The sequence below is a fragment of the Gopherus evgoodei genome, chromosome 2 (assembly GCF_007399415.2).
Source record: "Gopherus evgoodei ecotype Sinaloan lineage chromosome 2, rGopEvg1_v1.p, whole genome shotgun sequence".
Lineage (NCBI taxonomy): Eukaryota > Metazoa > Chordata > Testudines > Testudinidae > Gopherus > Gopherus evgoodei.
In genome coordinates, this window is record NC_044323.1 from 252581984 (window position 1) to 252598818 (window position 16835).

The 16835-nt window shown below is 43.3% G+C and overlaps 1 protein-coding gene across 4 annotated transcripts in view; it reads right to left on the reverse strand.

Annotated features, from left to right (window-relative positions):
- The window catches only part of TRIQK (triple QxxK/R motif containing), a 129099-nt gene that overhangs the window by 15022 nt on the left and 97242 nt on the right, over positions 1–16835 (reverse strand). Inside the window, exon 6 of one of the 4 annotated variants that reach the window (XM_030553458.1) lies at positions 8599–8720. The exons of 1 other annotated variant lie outside the window; for it this stretch is intronic. In XM_030553458.1, coding sequence (XP_030409318.1) covers positions 8697–8720 — 24 coding nt within the window. In that variant the 3' untranslated portion in view covers positions 8599–8696. Of the gene's footprint in view, positions 1–8598; positions 8721–10962; positions 11150–13398; positions 13678–16835 lie in introns of those variants that run through there. 2 more of the 4 variants (XM_030553456.1, XM_030553451.1) reach the window with 2 other exon arrangements.

The window sequence follows — 16835 nt, forward strand, 5'->3', positions numbered from 1 at the left end:
ACTAGGTGTGTAAATGTGAGACATCCATGTTACATTGGCCATGTTCTGAGCTGAGCAAAAGGGGAATGTAAGTGGTAGCTGCGATCAATCCTATGAGATCCAGGAAGAAGATCAGCTCAGAGTATTATAGGCTCAACTCTGTGAAATTACTTGTGTTTGAGTTCTAGAAGAAAAGCGTTCCCTGCTAGTGAGTCCAATATTGAACTGATTAAGGGAACTCTCTGAGTCAGACAGAGATTTGATTTCCTGGTGTTGAGAACAGATTCATATCCAAGAAGAGGGTGCTGGTAACCTATGTGTGGAATACCAGAACCTCGCATGTAGCAGCTCAGAGTAGCCAATTGTTCAAATATGTGTAAACACAAATACTCTGCTTTATTCTATGTGCCACTGGCATAGGAAAGTACTTTGAAAAAGCTCATGATGCTGTGGACAGGCCAAACTAGAGCACCTTGTATTGGAAATGGTGCCCCACAGTGTTGGATAGCAATATGAAAATGTGTGTCCTTTAAATAAAGAGTGACAAACCAATCGATAAATGTAAGTGTGGAAATTATAGAGGCCAGGGTTAATATCCAAAACTAGAATGTTTGAATGCATTGGTTCAAATTTCTTAAGTTTAAAATCAAACAGAATCCTCTATCTTTTTTCTGTATCTGAAAATGTCTCAAATAGAACTCCTGACCCTAAAGATATGTGGATACTCCTCAATAGCTCCCATTTGGAGCAGCTTGTGAACACCCATAGACAAAATCACCTTGTGAGATGGTCCCTGAGAAGGGAAGGATGGGGGAATTGAAAGAAGGCAGTTTTTTCTAATTGAATGGCATAGTCTTTTTCTATCCTTTTTAGTATCTAGTCTATAATATCTGTGGTTCTCAACCTGAGGCCCAATAAGCACATAGCTGTGGTTCATGTGACATCTTCAAGGCTGTAACCAGGGCGGGGTGGTAGGGGAACCTCCCCTGGACACAGAGCCATCAGGGGGTGCAAAATGGGGCAGCACAGGATCAGGCCCAGCGTAAGCCCCCCAACAGTACCTGGATGTGGGGTTAGATACTGAGGCAAAGTCCCTGGATGGAAGCCATTGAGTTCTGGGGGGCAGTCCTTGGGGTGGCTGGGTGCTAGGGTTAGTTGTTGGGGCTTGCAGGGGGACAATCCCGGGGTGGGGCATTCTGCCCTGGCCAGGGCACCCTGTCTCTGCAGGGCAGGCAAGTGTGCCAGCCCAATGTTGGGCATGGGTCTGGATGCTTGGGGGACAGTCCTAGGGTGGGACTGGGTGATGAAAGCAGTCCCTGGCTGGGGGAACAGTCTGGGGAGGGGCTGGGGGCAGGTCCAGAATGGGGGGGGGCTGGGTGCATGGGGGATAGTCCCTGCAAGGGGGAATTAGTGCATGGCGGCAGTCCCTGGCTGGGGCTGCACCCTGCACCAGGCAGGGCTCCCCATCTTTGCAGGCAGGGTCCTCAACCGTGCTCTCTGGGCACTCAGCTCAGCCTTGCTGCCAGCAGCAGTACACAAGTGAGGGTGGCAAAACACCATGCCACCCTTATGGTAAATTGGTTTTAATTATGACTGTAGAACTGCCGGCTCAAAGAGCAAGGCAATTTTTCATGTGGGCCCAAAATATACTTATTACCACGGACTTCTGAGAATCATTCTGAGGTCCAGGCGCAGCCAGAGTTCTGAACAGCAATACAAAGATGGAGAAACCTGTTCCACAGGTAAGCATGTACTGGTTTTGTTCTGCTTCTCAATTTGTTTCCTCAATCAGGTGTTTACTCATTGCCATGTCTCATCCAAATGAGTCTGAACTGTTTCTAATCCTTTTCCTTGAGGATTAATTTTCTTGTTCTGAAAGCATCAGTTAGTTTTTCAGCAACAATCAAATATTGCTGTGTTTCATGAACAAAGAAGAATGGGTTCCTCTGTAACCAGTGGAAAAGCCTCACTGTTTATGTTCATTTACACTGCTTGTTTCACACAATGTCAGTAAATTACATAAACAGTTTTTAATAGCTGCTGTCAATTAAAAATTGTACCATACAAATGTGCATAGCCCTTCCCTGTTGCATTCAGTTTGACTTCTCTTAGAAGGTAGATGTGAATGGATGCAGTTTCATCTTAGCTACCTGGCTTACTCCATGTCATAGGGTGTACAGTACAGTGTCAAGCAGTTCAGTGTGTGCATTAAAAAGCATCTGGACTGTTCACAATAGTTACTCTTAATCCCTTTCTCCAGCCACTTTATTTGTTCCCCTCATGCTAGGAGGAAAAACAGGGGGGCAGCTGCTCTGGATAAACATGTGCAATCGTGGGAGTTCCCCAGGAGAAGTTCTGTCACCAAGGACTTTTACCTCATTGACAGTACCATGCAGCCTGTCTTCTTGGCTGCTGCTCTCTGGAAAAGAAATGGCAGCATTTCAGGCTGTTAAAGATGTGATTGATGGGTGCTGTCGTTCTCTACCTGTCAGCTCATTGCATTGACAGGAATGAGTTCCCCTCTTGGGAGACAGACTTATACAACACAGCCCACCCATCCCTTTCAATGAGAATATAATATCCCATTGCAGATCTCCCAGCAAGTGGTAATCTACTTCACAGGCTGGGGAAGGGCTATTTGAAGAGCTGGAAATTCTATTTTTCCTAGCAAGGCCAATGACAGCTTTTACACATTTTAGCAGAGAGGAGATTACAGCCCACAGAGACTTGCTTATGTGAATAGCTAGTTCAGCCCAGGTTTAAGGTGGCTTCTGCTGTCATAACCCCAGCTGCAGGGCCTCCAGTTGTGTAAAATTCATTTGGGGGATGTTGGATTGACTCCAAGTACCCCCAGCCTCCCCTCTTTGGAGGAGGCTGATGTAGTCAGCAGAGCCCAAAATGTGCGTACACTGGTCAGTGAGGGAGTGGGGCTAGAAAAGCCCTGGACTGTGCTGATTCACAGCTGTTACCAGTAGGGCTGTCTTGTAGCTTGTGGAAGCTGAGGCCCCAATCCTGCAAACATGTATGCACCTGTTTACATGTCACATGCTTAGCTTTACATACATATGTAAAGTTAAGCATGTGAAGAAGACTGTGCAGGATCAGCTCCCAACGCCAAGGGAGGATGTGAGGTGATACAATCACTTACTCTCACTTGCATGCGGGCCCTACTGGTGCAGGTTGGCGTCAATTATAGCTCACAGAGAGTTAATCTACCACTTAGCCCAATTCTTCTGCTGGTTTTGCATAAGCACAAATAAAGTAACCTGTCAGAATAACAAAGTGCCCTAGCACCCATATTTGCTCATTTTGTGTTTGCTGGTGTGTGAGTTAAGCCCACTTTTCAACAGCATAAAGTAAAGATGATCTTTTAAACCCCGAAAGCATTCAAATTAGCTATCTGACCCTTCAACCAGTGTTGACACAAGAGAGTAGCCGTAACAAAATCCAGTTCCCATGATTCCAGTGGCCTCCTCTCCTGCTGTATTTCTTCCTTTTCTGGCTGGACAATGGTTAACCTTAGCGCTGCTTGACCTCTCTTTCATCTGGTTTATCACAGGACTGGAGCAGTCAGGCCAGGAGATCCCAGTGGGCTGATCCAAAACTCACTGACATCAATGGAAAGATTCCCAGGATCAGACCCAGTCTGAATCAGCACCATGGCCCCTTCAACAACCCTACTTGCCAGATTGTTATTCACAGGTAGGCATGGGCCTTGCATTAGATATTGGGGGTACACTATGAGCCTCAGTATCATTCCTATACTGCCTGCAACAAGAAGGCTGACTCCACCACTGGGAGGAGGGTAGCTATAGACTTCCATGCAATGCCTAAGATGACACTCTGTGCTGGCTGGTGAAGGGATCCTTCCCCTTTCCTTCAAAATCAGAAGCAAGGACTGCAGCTACGTAACCCAGAGCATCTGTGTAGATTTTGTGGGTCATCAGCTAAGGAGGCTGATGTGCTTTTCTGCTGGATGGGGGCATTCCAAGAGATGATGGGTACAAATAGGTCTCATACAAAAACTGCTCCATATCATTTCAGTTAATTAAATGCTAATTTTCTAATGAGGTGACAATGGCAGCGACTTGTTATCAGTATTTTAGCACTACCTGCAGCCATTGGGCAAGCACAGAACCCTTATGCTATTGTTCAACTCCATTCCTATATTAATTAAATACTTTCACAGCTGTATTAGCCTGACACTGGACAGCAATGTGAATAGTAATTAAAAGGGGAAAATACCCATTTGGAGATTGCAGAGTGGCTTAGTGATATTTATGATTTTGCAGCATTGTTATAGAAACCTCTCCCATTTCTGCACTGCTACGTTAGCAAAAACTGGAAAGGTAAAACTCAGGAACACAGCCCTCCCCTTGCTAACATGAAGGCTACAGCTATTTTAAAATGGTGCATGTGACAGATGGAAATTAAGGTCAAAGTACAACCCTGAGATTATATATTGGGGAGGTGGGAGGTAGAGTAGGTATCTGAAAAAGGCTCAGAGTAAGATGTACACGTAGGGCAAGATACTCAAAGATATCTAGGCACCTAACTTCCATGGTTTTCAATGGGAGTTAGGCACCTAAATACCTTTAAGGAGCTGGGCCCCAATATTCCCTTGAACGCTAAATTGAGGTGCTGGCTAAATATGTCCAAAGACATTTCATGGCCCAAGTGAAGTTAATCAGTGGATGAAGCAAATGGTTCCTCCATTCTGGAACAGCAGGAGAAAGGCAGCTCTGCACATTCCTCCCAGCCCCTTTTGCCCTTGATAGGGAGAGTGGCTGAGAAACTCTCCATTTGACTTCACTCTGCTTAGCCCAGGTGGCTCAGAGGGGCAAAGGAAACATTTTTCCCTATTCCTGGAACTCCTATCAGTAAATGAAGAGCCATCCTGCTTACATTAGGAATCTGTCGTTCACTGTCACGTTTAGTTAAATTAGTAGTGGATTTCCAGCTAGGGCATTTTACATCCATTATCTTCATGATAATAGTCTAATAGTAAAGAGCACAAGGTGAGACATACCTGTAACTTTTCCTCTGAGTGTTTCATGTAGACGCTATTACGATGTCCTACATAAGAATGCTAAACCTGCCAGGATAATAAAGCTGTAATGTGAAATTCATGCTCTAAACAGTTTTAAAATCACATGTTTATTGAATTCATGTAAATATCTTCAAAACACTTTTATTATCTTTAGCACAATTTAAGCCACTGTAACAAACACAGCGGTGGTAATAAAGTGTAAATCCATTCACAAAAAGCAGCAGGTAGACAAACACCTCTCAGATATGCCTTTGTGTGCTTGTTTCTGCTGCCACAATGGAATGATAAATCCTTATTTTCTACTCCTACTCTTATATAATAATACAGTAACTTAAATTTAAATAGCACCTGTCGTCCCAAAAGGATTTTACAAACTTAGCAAAATGATATTGAGGGAATCAATTTACCCAGATACTGAAATGCAGCCACCTCTGTGGTGAAACATGGCAGCTGGTTAGCAGCACATCACGGAAGTACTGCATGACACAGTAGGATCAGAAATAAAGGTACTGTAACTAAAAGACACTGAAGGGGAATTACTTGAGATGCACTTTAGTAGAACATCAGGGTTAAAACACTTCGCCTTGAAATAAGTGTCATAGGTTGTTTAATGACCACACTTAGGTCATTCTATTCCATTTCATCCTAAATATAGAACACCCAGCTGCACCGTGTTCCCCACACCATTAGGGAGCACTGCTTCAGTGCAGATTCATATAGAAGAGCAGAGCTCAGTCCTACACACCCGCTACATTAATGAGAGCTGAAGATTCCAGGCACTTGACAGGATTGGGCCACATGTGTTCTTTGCAGGTCTCCTATCCAAGGTCTGATCCAGTCCAGCCATGCTTAGCTTTTGAGAGCTAATGGCTGGTTGCTCAGGATCATATGGGGATAGGCAGATGGCCCTTTAACAACAGCAAAGTATTGGGCCTTTGATATTTTTTATTTTCAATATTTTAATTTTTTTATTCAAACATTGCACTTCTCTTATATTCACATGATGCAAAATATAAGTTAATGGAAACCACCCTGCTCAGTGGAGAGAGAGAGAGAGAATGTGTGAGAGAGAAATAACCAGGGCTGGCTCTAGCAATTTTGCCGCTCCAAGCATGGCAGGATGCCGCGGGGGGCGCTCTGCCGCTAGCTGGTCCCATGGCTCCGGTGGACCTCCCACAGGCTTTTCTGCGGACGGTCAGCTGGTCCTGTGGCTCTGGTGGAGCTGCCGCAGGCATGTCTGCAGGAGGTCCACCGCAGCCACGCCTGCGGCAGCTCCACCGGAGCCGCCTGTCACCCTCCCAGCAACCGGCAGAGCGCCCCCACGGCATGCTGCCCCAAGGACGCGTTTGGCGTGCTGTGGCCTGGAGCCGGCCCTGGAAATAACTGTTCTGCCAAGATCTCCCTGGTGCTTGACAGTAGAACTCCCCATCCCCCAAAGTTATTTTACAAAACTTCCTTTGTTTCGTTTCCTTTAGTCCTGCCTCATTTATTCAGATTTCACATGTAAGTTATGTCCTGGTTTCTCAGAAGTTTCTGCACTAACACAGGCAGCTCTGCCATTCTTCCTCTGCAGATAAGGGCCTCTCCTCTCTCGCTTCAGGCTCTGTATTTATGCCTAGAGTTCTACCTGAGGTCCTTCTCCGCCTGGGAAGGCATTTTGTCCACGGCAAGGTCTACCTGCTAGTGCCACTCTATTTGGCGCTTCCAGAGAACGATGTAAGAACTCTGGCTGAGCCTTCCATTCCCCTCAGAGCTCCCTGACTTCTCTTCCTCAGCCTTTCCGAGTACGTCCACACAGTTGCTGGGAGCAAGTCTTGCAGCCTGGGGTGACAGACTCACACTAGCAGGACTTGGGCTAGCACTCTTAAAAATAGCAGGTAGACAGCATTTTAATGTTCAGATTTAGGCTGGTGATTGGCTCTGAAGCCAGGTGGGTGGGTAGGGAGGGGGACTTTCAAGCCTGAGCTCCAGCCAGAGCTTGAATGGCCACATTGTTATTTTTAGCACAGTAGCACGAGCCCTACTTATGCAGGCCACAAGACTTGTTCCCAGCACCTGTGTAGACATAACCTAATTCTCCTTTCTTTTGGAGAAAAGTCTCTGGCTTCTGATTGGTTCAGGAAGTCTCTGGTCACCCAGCCTTCACTGGCTACTTTCTGATGAGCTCGGCTCTTGTTACTGTAGCCATTGAAGCCAAAAACAGTGCTTCAAGCAGAAGGCTTAAATCCTAGAGTGTCTGTTTAAAAGGGGACTGTCATTACATCTGAACCTTGTCAGCTCTGCAGGGAAAGAATGTCAGGCTCACAAACACAGGATAAATCTCACAAGGGTTTCATTCTGGAGAACAGTATTGTGACACCAGTTTGAGAACAAACAAATTGTCTTCCTTTGTAAATTACTAATGTGGTGTTGTAATGTTCTTATGTTGTCTTCAAAACACAAACAGAAGAAAGTTAAAGTTGTTTCAAAGTTCCTCTCAAAACTTTTGAAATTCCATTTAAACCAAGAAGCTGAAGAACTAAGAACCAATTTGTCCCGCTCTATAATGCTTTCTGATCTGGACTACTACCCACAACAATCCAGAATTAGAATGAGGCTGCCAAATTGCCTTCACTGCTGACTCGAACCAAATTTAAAAACCAGTTTGGCACATTATAATACTGAGCCTTGCCTGAGTGCAGGGAACTGGACCAGATGATATTGACATCCTTCCAGTCCTACATTTCTATGATTAGCTCAGTGTGTCACCTGCATCCCTGTCCTCCCACATGCATTCTTTTTTTGGTTCTGCCTCAAGTGTTGCTTACTCACTAATGCTTAAATAAAACCTGTGAATAGTAAATCTCTTGGAAGGCTGTAGCAACATTAGCTCTTGCTCTGCCAGGGACACCCTCACCTAATGTATCACAGAACGCAGGCAACACTACCTAGGAAGTGAGTTTCACAAGGGCACCTGGAGGGAGCTGTATGTTAAAGCTGGCAGAACCCATGGAAAGAGTAGTAGTGGAAACAGTACCTGCTTTATCCCAGCATAAATGCCCCTGTTGGAGGTGTTACCTTTTCTGATGAAGACAGATGCAAGTTGCACTACCCCGTGCCAGCAGGAGTGATTCTAGCCCAAAATCTGTATGACTTTTCAAATTATAGCTCTCCCACATCCAAAAAAGGTTATTGTAACATTATATTATTAGTCATACCATCTTTTGTTGCTCAGAGGGATGGATGCCTGAGCTATTCACAAAGGATTGCACAGCAGGCATCACCAGGCGGCAGGGCTGCTGGGGGGGCGGGGGCAAGTGGGACAATTTGCCCCAGACCCCAGACCCCACAGGGCCCTGCGAGCCCTGGCCGAGAATCCCTTCCCTGGCTAGAGGCACTTTTTTAATTTTTACTCACCCGGCGGCGGGCCCTTCACTCGCTCCGGGTCTTCGGCAGCACTTCGATGGTGGGCCCTTCACTCACTCCGGGTCTTCGGCAGTACTTCGGTGGCAAGCACTTCACTCACTCTGGGTCTTCAGCAGCACTTTGGCTGCGGGCCCTTCACTCGCTCTGGGTCTTTGGCAGCGGGCTCTTCACTCACTCCAGGTCTTCGGCAGCACTTTGGCAATGGGTTCTGGGCGGCCCTGCCAGGCGGTGCTGTTATGCACAGTCTTCCAAGTTCTCTTTCTTAGCATGTGACCAAGTTGTGACTCTGAGAAAGACATGCTAGGTTACTGTTTGGTTTTGGTTATGCAGGGCTTTGTACAGATGCCGCAACAGGAGAGAAGGTGTGGTGTGAGCAGCAAGAGTTTGCTCTCTGCCTCGGCCTCTGATTAGAGTCAATTCTTGAAGCAGAGTTACTCCCTGGTAACTGGGCATTGGCATTGGGCAGGGCTGAGAAAAGGGATTACTCGGCATGCCGTATGACCAGCTCATTTCAGGGCTGGTGTTAATAAATCAAATTAACACCCAGACTTCACATCATTGATTTCTCCTCCACTGGGAAGCTGATGTTCAAGGTCCCAACTTCTGTTACCACTTGAAAGAGAAGCAACAGTGGTGTCAGAATGAGACACAGGCATGGGAAGAAGGCAGAAGAGTATTTTTTCAGATAACCTACACAGTAGCCTGGGGCGTTTTACTCCGTATCGAAGGGAAGATGTGGTGTCTGCCATTGGTAGGTGGCAGATAAAAAATGGGAGTAAAAGTAGTAATATTTAAACCAACCAAACAACCAAACACGAAAGTTGTCAAATTCCTTGCTACAGAAGTGTGGAGTATTGTGAAGTGCGACACATGCAATGAGTGTGTTAATCTTGAAAATTCTGCCTGGATGTGGCTCTTTAGGGCAATCTGGCTCCATCTGCCTCATCTGCTCCTGTTTAATTTGGATCAGGGCGGCCCTAGACTAGCTGCCAACAACTAGGTGAACCATGCAATCGGCACCCCCACTCCCAAACCCCAAGGGCAGATCTAGGCTGAGGTTTTTGGTAAACTGTGAAACATTTTGCCCCTTTTTTCCTTTTAATGTTTTTTTAAGTGTTTTTTTTTTAAACAGAAGCTTAATTATTCTGTTTGTCTGTCCGTCTGTCCAACCAGTGTTTCTGAGATCAGATAAAATAGAGACACGACATTTTAAGCCTTGTACACAACAGCTAGATGATATTTCAGTCTGATTTCAAATAAAATGAATTAAAAATGTTAATTACTATTTTTATTACAAATCCAAAATCATCCATTATGCTATCCTGCTTTAACTGCCATTACCACTACATCCAATATAGAAAGAAATAAGAAAACTCTTCAATGAACTTTAACTTGTATTTACAAAACACTCTGAATAAAAAACAAACATTCTGTGCTCTTAAAACATGAATTTTCTTGCTTTAAGTTTTGAATATTCAGTCTCCAGTTCTTTTAGATCCAGTTTTCCAGCTATTTCATGCTCTATTGAAATTGTGGCAAGTCCAACAAGTCTCTCTTGCACCATTGTTGAATGCAGATATGTTTTTATCAATTTTAATTTTGAGAAGCTATGTTCCCCACTAGCTACGGAAACTGGCAAAGTTAAAAGAATGCGTAGAGCTATAAAATTTTTTGCAAAATTGTCTGTGAGTTTATTTTCACAAACAAACTTCAGCACTTCTTCAGGAGTGGAATGTTTCTTAAGTCATCTTGAAAAAGCCTGAAGCTCACTACACAAATCTGTAGCATCAATGTCTTTTGAATTTTCATGAGTTAATGCCAACTCCAGTTTTATACAAAATTCTCTTATCTGTTTTGCTGTTTTCTTTTGCAAGCTGCGGATATCATATGGAAAGCTAAATACTGACTCTAGCTGCTGCATCTGTTGAAATCTTTCCTCAGCTGAGTGAAGAGCAGAATAGACGCTCTTCAGGTTACGTAAACCCAACGTACGCAAACCCGCACTTACAGAAAAATTTCCATAAGTTCTGTAAGCTCTTTTTTTCGCGTAATTGTGGGGTATATGTCCCCGACTTACACAAAATTCGACTTACACAAGGCGTTCCAGAATGGAACGCTTGCATAAGTCAGGGAGTGTCTGTATCAAGGACTACGAAGTAGAAATTCACTTTGAACCTTTGTTTTGGGTTCTGAATGGGTGTGTCTCGTCCTTTATACGAAAACTGCTGTTTCTTTTGCCGAATGCGAACTGGCTCTGATTCAAATTCTGTTGGAAAGTCTATTTCTTCAGCAAGATTGAGAGAATCTACCAGTGTTCTTTTGAACCCTTCATCACTTCTGAATTCCTCCAGAATATTTTTAGTTTGCTGCAGTTTTTGAATAGCAGAATGTATGTTTAAGTTCTTTTCCTGAAGCTGCTTACTAGGGAGGTTAATCTGAAAAAGGATATTATTACCACAAAATGAGTGAAGTCATAAATTTGAACTTGGAAAGGCCATTTGCAAGAGCTTCTGCATCTGAACGTGGCATATTGCCAGATGATCCAGTAAACGTAGTATCATCAGAAATTTCAATTAGGGCATCATAAATGTTTCCAAGTTCATAGCGAAGAGGGTTCAAAGCATCGATGTGATTCTCCCATCTTGTCCGACTAAGTGGTTTCACAGTTAGAGAATTCACCTGTGTGAGTCAGAGTCTCCCAATGGTATGTTGAGCCTGAAAAAAACGCATAAACACATTGCACTAGGTCAAAGAAACTGCTTGCCTCCAAACAGCATCTAGCAGCATCATCAACAACCAAATTCAGAGAATGCAAGGAATGAAAAAGGCCCTAGGATTGACTTCCATCATTCTCCTTTGCACACCATTGTCTTTACCCTTCTTATTACTCCCATTATCATAGCCTTGGCCACGTATGTTTTCAACAGATAATGATATTGTTTCAAGCTCTTGTGGAGTTTCAGTCATAAATGCTCCAGTCATTTCTTTCAGTGGTATGAAACCCAAAAAATGTTCCTTTCTGAGCACTTCAACATTATCTTTATCTGCAGACTTTTCCATATCCACAAAATGAATGATCATCATCATTTGTTCAACATGACTCACATCTGGTGTTCAGTCTAGTATTATTGAAAAGTATTTTGCAGAATGGGCAGCTTCTACAATTTTCTTTTTAATAGTATTTGCTAGGATTTGAATCAGTTCATTCTGCATACTTTTTCCTAAGTAATGAACCTGCATTTCATGATGAGTTATTTTACATAGATGATCCTTCATGACTGGATCAAACAAATCTAGGTATTCAACAAATTATAAAAAGTTTCCATTATCTGGACTGTATAATTTCTCATTTCTACTGCGGCCACGGAATGCTAAATTTTGCCCACCGAGAACTCTCACTAAAGCAATCAAGTATCAGAGGGTAGCCGTGTTAGTCTGGATCTGTAAAAGCAGCAAAGAATCCTGTGGCACCTTATAGACTAACAGACGTTTTGGAGCATGAGCTTTCGTGGGTGAATACCCACTTCCGCAGATGCATGTCACATGCATCTGAGGAAGTGGGTATTCACCCACGAAAGCTCATGCTCCAAAACGTCTGTTAGTCTAAAGCAATCAGACACTCAAATATTTGTTGCCAATATTCTTCTTTTTCCTTGATCACACATAAATTTTCTTCATCCATTGTTTTTCCTTTTTTCAATCATAATTCAAGTTCTTTCCAATTTTGAGAACATTCCAAATGTTCTGTACTTCTTTCATGTGAAGATAGAATTGAAGATATGTTTTTCCAGTCCTTCGAACCATTTTCAGTAAGTGATGTATCAGTTGCTTGATTTCTAAACAACTAACAGCAAAAGCAAAATACAGAGTCCTTCGGCACTGAATATTATAACCAGTTTTGATGAACTTCTTTCCCCATTAATAGCAGCAAAGAGTCCTGTGGCATCTTATAGACTATGCTAAGCAAAGAATCTTCTTTTATCTCCATCCTTAGGGAAAGGAAATTCACGAACTTATTCAGGTCCATGTTCAACAAGAATTTGTGGCGCGTTGTCATCATATCTGGGCCATGAAGCTGGGTCCCTATACTGTAACTTGTTTGTAACTTCCTTCTACTTCATTTACTTCAATTTCTGCAGGTGTCTCTGAAGGTGAATACATTTTCTCCACTTCCAGTCTGATGCTGTGAGCTGTGTTCATCTAAAAGTAATTTTCCATCAACTTGAGTTTCCAAACTGCTTTTTTGTGGATGAGAGCTACCCTCATCTCGAAGTAATATACCTTCATCTGGATGCTGTGAACTGCTTCCATGTGGATGTGAGCTAACCTCCTCTCCAAGTAAAATTCCTTCATCTGGATGCTGTGAACTGCTTCCATCTGAATTTGGATTAAAGAGAAGATATTTCAGGAAGGATCCCTGCTGTTTTGCTTGGTTCTTTTCCTTCTCAGCCTTTTGTTTATGATACTCAGCTCCTGGGGGTTTTCTTTTTCCTCTTTCGGCCATGGGGCATTTGAATATTGTTATGTATGGTGCTCCCGACAGCAAGCATGATAGCATTAAGGATGGCTGACATACCCACCACATGATTGGCGATTTAAACCAGATTGCAGCCATCCCAACACGTCTTTTCACTGCTCAAAGGTTCAATGATTAGTAACATACACTCACTTGCCTATTAAAACAGTTAGTTACAGTGTTTACACAGAAATAAAATGACCTTTTTTGACAATATAACCCAACAGTGGTTGTTCAGAAAGTAATCCCCTTCCTCATGATTACATGCTTGGAGTGTGACATCATTACTTTTGTAGTCTATTAAGCATTAATGCTGCTACTTTTCTTTTATGGATCTTATTTATTGCATGTAAACCAGTTATAACAAAGAAAAGTTCACAATTATACAGCCCGATAATAACACTAAGGTTTGGTAACGCTTAAAGATACTCACATTTTTCATTTAAAATGCTGAAAGATGTTATTCTTTATTCTTTGGCACCAAGAAACACAATTTTACACAGTATTTGCTTAATTCTTAACCATCTAACTGTGACCCGTGTGTTAAAATGACCGTTTGACATGTATCAATTCGCGATATCTCCACTCTACGTGACATTCCGGCTATGCGACCTTGATGTATATTCAAGTTAGATGTCACTAGCATTGCAGCTCTTGCCGCTGGTGGATGTGTTTCACTGTAGCTGAGTTATTGCATAGCAAAATTGTGGAGTGAGTCATCTTGACCCTATATCACAAACTGAAAAAAAAATTGCTAAAATATTTTTTGCAGTAAATAAAATATTTGACATATTAATAAATTCTCAGAAATGTAAAGAAATGAATTATAATTCATATTCCCTCCCTACACACACAGGAATTGAAATAATGACACAATCATTTTTTTTCATCATTTTTTTTAAATTTGATTTTTTCCCTCAAATTTGGTGCCCCATTTAACTTGGCACCCTAGCCAACTGCCTAGTTCACCTATATGGATGGGCCACCCCTGATTTGAATATTTCCATTTTCAGTTGCTGCATGCTCTAACTATTCTCATTAGCCTTCTGACTTCAGTGTCAACCAACAGTAAGCTCAAATTTTACCTTGCAAGAGAAGAGACGTAAGACAAAAGGTTCCATGCATGTGAGATTGACTATAGTCCTTGAGAGTTCTGCAGGAGATCTTGGCAGGGCATGAAACTGCTGCTTATAGATCTGGGTTTAATATTTGGTTGTGAGGGAACACAATAGTGGGGTACCTCTGCAAGCTATAATTTAATGAACCTAACTCCTTGTTTCTACAGCCCTAAACACCAGAACAGTAGGGAATACTAGAGTTTTGCAATACTATTTTGTTTCATTAAAATGTTCATGTTAGCTGTGAGGAACAATGTGCTGTTCTACCACTGACAAACAATGAAAGGAAGAAGCCATCATTAGTACACATTACTGTATCCCCAACCCCCATCAGAGCTGAGAGGCTACTAAACCGTGGATCCACCGTCTCTGGACACCATCGAGTCTATTCCACAACGTGCAGCAATGGAACACCTTGCTGATCCCCCATCTTCTGAGGAAGTCCGGCATGCTATAACCTAGACAAAAAAATCAAAAGGATCCAGGCCCAGATGGCATCCCAGCTGAGGTTTTTAAAGCTGGTGGAACAATGCTCCAGCACAAACTTTGCCAACTCCTCAACAATATCTGGACCTGTGAAGAAATTCCACCTAACTTCAAGAACACCAACATGGTTACAATATTCAAGAAAGGAGACAAATCTTTGTGTGGGAACTACAGAGATATTGCTCACCTCTCCATTGCAGGGAAGATCCTTGCCTGGATCCTACTAAACCACCTCCTCCCTCTTGCTGAGGAACTCCTCCTCGAATCTCAGTGTGCTTTCAGGCCATCCTGAGGCACAACTGACATGATCTTCATGGCATGATGGATTCAGGAGAAATGCAGAGAGCAACATCAGGGACTTTTTATGGCATTTATTGACTTAACCAAGCCTTTTTACTCTATAAGCCATGCTGCCCTATGGAAGGTACTGTATATGTTTGGCTGTCCACAGAAATTCATTTCTATCATCAGACTACTCCATGATGGACTGACTGCCACCATGCTGTGCAACAGCTCAGAGACCGAACCATTCATCAGTCACACTGGTGTCAAGCAGGGCTGCATCATTGCTCCAACACTCTTCTCCATTTACCTTGTCGTGACCCTGATTCTCATCTGTGACCATCTTCCTGATGGAATCTGGATTGAGTATCATATGGATGGCCAATTCCTCAATCTCCAACATCTCAAATCAAAATCTAAGATCAAGAGAATTGGCATCACTGACTTTCAGTCTGCAGATGAATGCATCATTCTTGCACACACAGAGTCCGACCTGCAAAGCACCCTAAATCTTTTTGCACATGCCTATCACAGCCTGTATCTCTCTCTCAACATCGGGAAAACCAAGGTACTCGACCACCCCTCACCTGCACAAACTACTCTTCATACTCCACAAAGCACTATCAGTGGAGAACCCCTTGAAAATGTGGATCATTTTCTGTACCTTGGCAGCCACCTCTCCCAAACAGCCAGCATTAACACAGAAATTGAATACAGGATCCGCTGTGCCAGCACATCCTTAGGAAGACTATTCAAACGAGTCTTTACCAAGATCTTGGTTTACAGGGCAGTTGTCATCCCCACTTTTCTCTATTGGGTGAGAGACCTAGGTAACCTACAGACGACATCTCAAGCAGTTGGAGTGGTTCCAGCAGTGCTGCCTCAGAAAGATTCTCAGGATCAGCTAAGAAAAATGATGCACTAAAATCAGTGTTGTCTCTTCAGCCAACATCAGCAGTGTAGAAGCGCAGGTCATGAAACACCAATTCTACTGGGGTGGCCACTATGTACGTATGCCTGAAACTCACCTCCCGAAGCAAGCATTCTTCTCTCAGTTAAATCAAGGAAGAAGGGCTTGTGGAGGCAGCAGAAGTGCTTCAAAGACATACTGAAAGTACACCTTCAAAAGGGAGGCATCAACCCAACAAACTGGGAGAAATGGCACGGGACAGAACACAGTGGCGCCACACCTTACACCAAGCCACAGATCACTTTGAGGAGAACAGATATGCTTATGAGACAGAGAAATGACAAAGGGGGAAAGGAGGGGCACAACAGTCCTCCAAGATGACACCTGTCACTTCTGTGGGAAAATCTGCAGGGCACGAATTGGGCTCCTCCAACACTTAAAAACGCACCAATGAACCCCCTTGGCAGACATATCCTCGCATCGAGGGCTAGCTGAAGAAGAGATATGCCACATGCAGCGAGTCAAGTACATGCATTATTTCTGAGGCCTTTTCATCAAACCAATCTTGATGTTTCCTTGTGCTAAACCCTAGCAGGTAAATGGTAGAACTGAGGGTTATATCGTGAAGCTGGCTCCACTCAGCCTCAACATCCATTATAGGATTGTCTGAGGATGGAAAAGCCTCTGAAATCATTTTCGCAGTTCTTTCTGTTTATCTAAGAGCTGGAGCTTCTGGATGTTAAGTTTATTTATGGTTTTGGCTCCCTACTGATGCATCTTGGAACAGATGGCTAGCTACATTTTGCTCCACACCAGTCTATGGTCAGACCAATAGTCAGTACTTCTCATCAGACTGGTCAGGCTGACATCCCGCAGATCACAATCGGACATTATGGCAAAATCTATCAAATTCTGGTGGCGGGAATGAGGCTGTATCTATGTTGTTTTAAGTTTGTTTGCTTGCCAGAATACAGTATTGGTAATGACCAATCCATTGGTAGCACAGGTGGAAAGAAAAAGAGTACCATTGGAATTTTCATTGCCAATGCCATGGTGGCCAATGGCATCTTTCCAGACTGTATAATTACA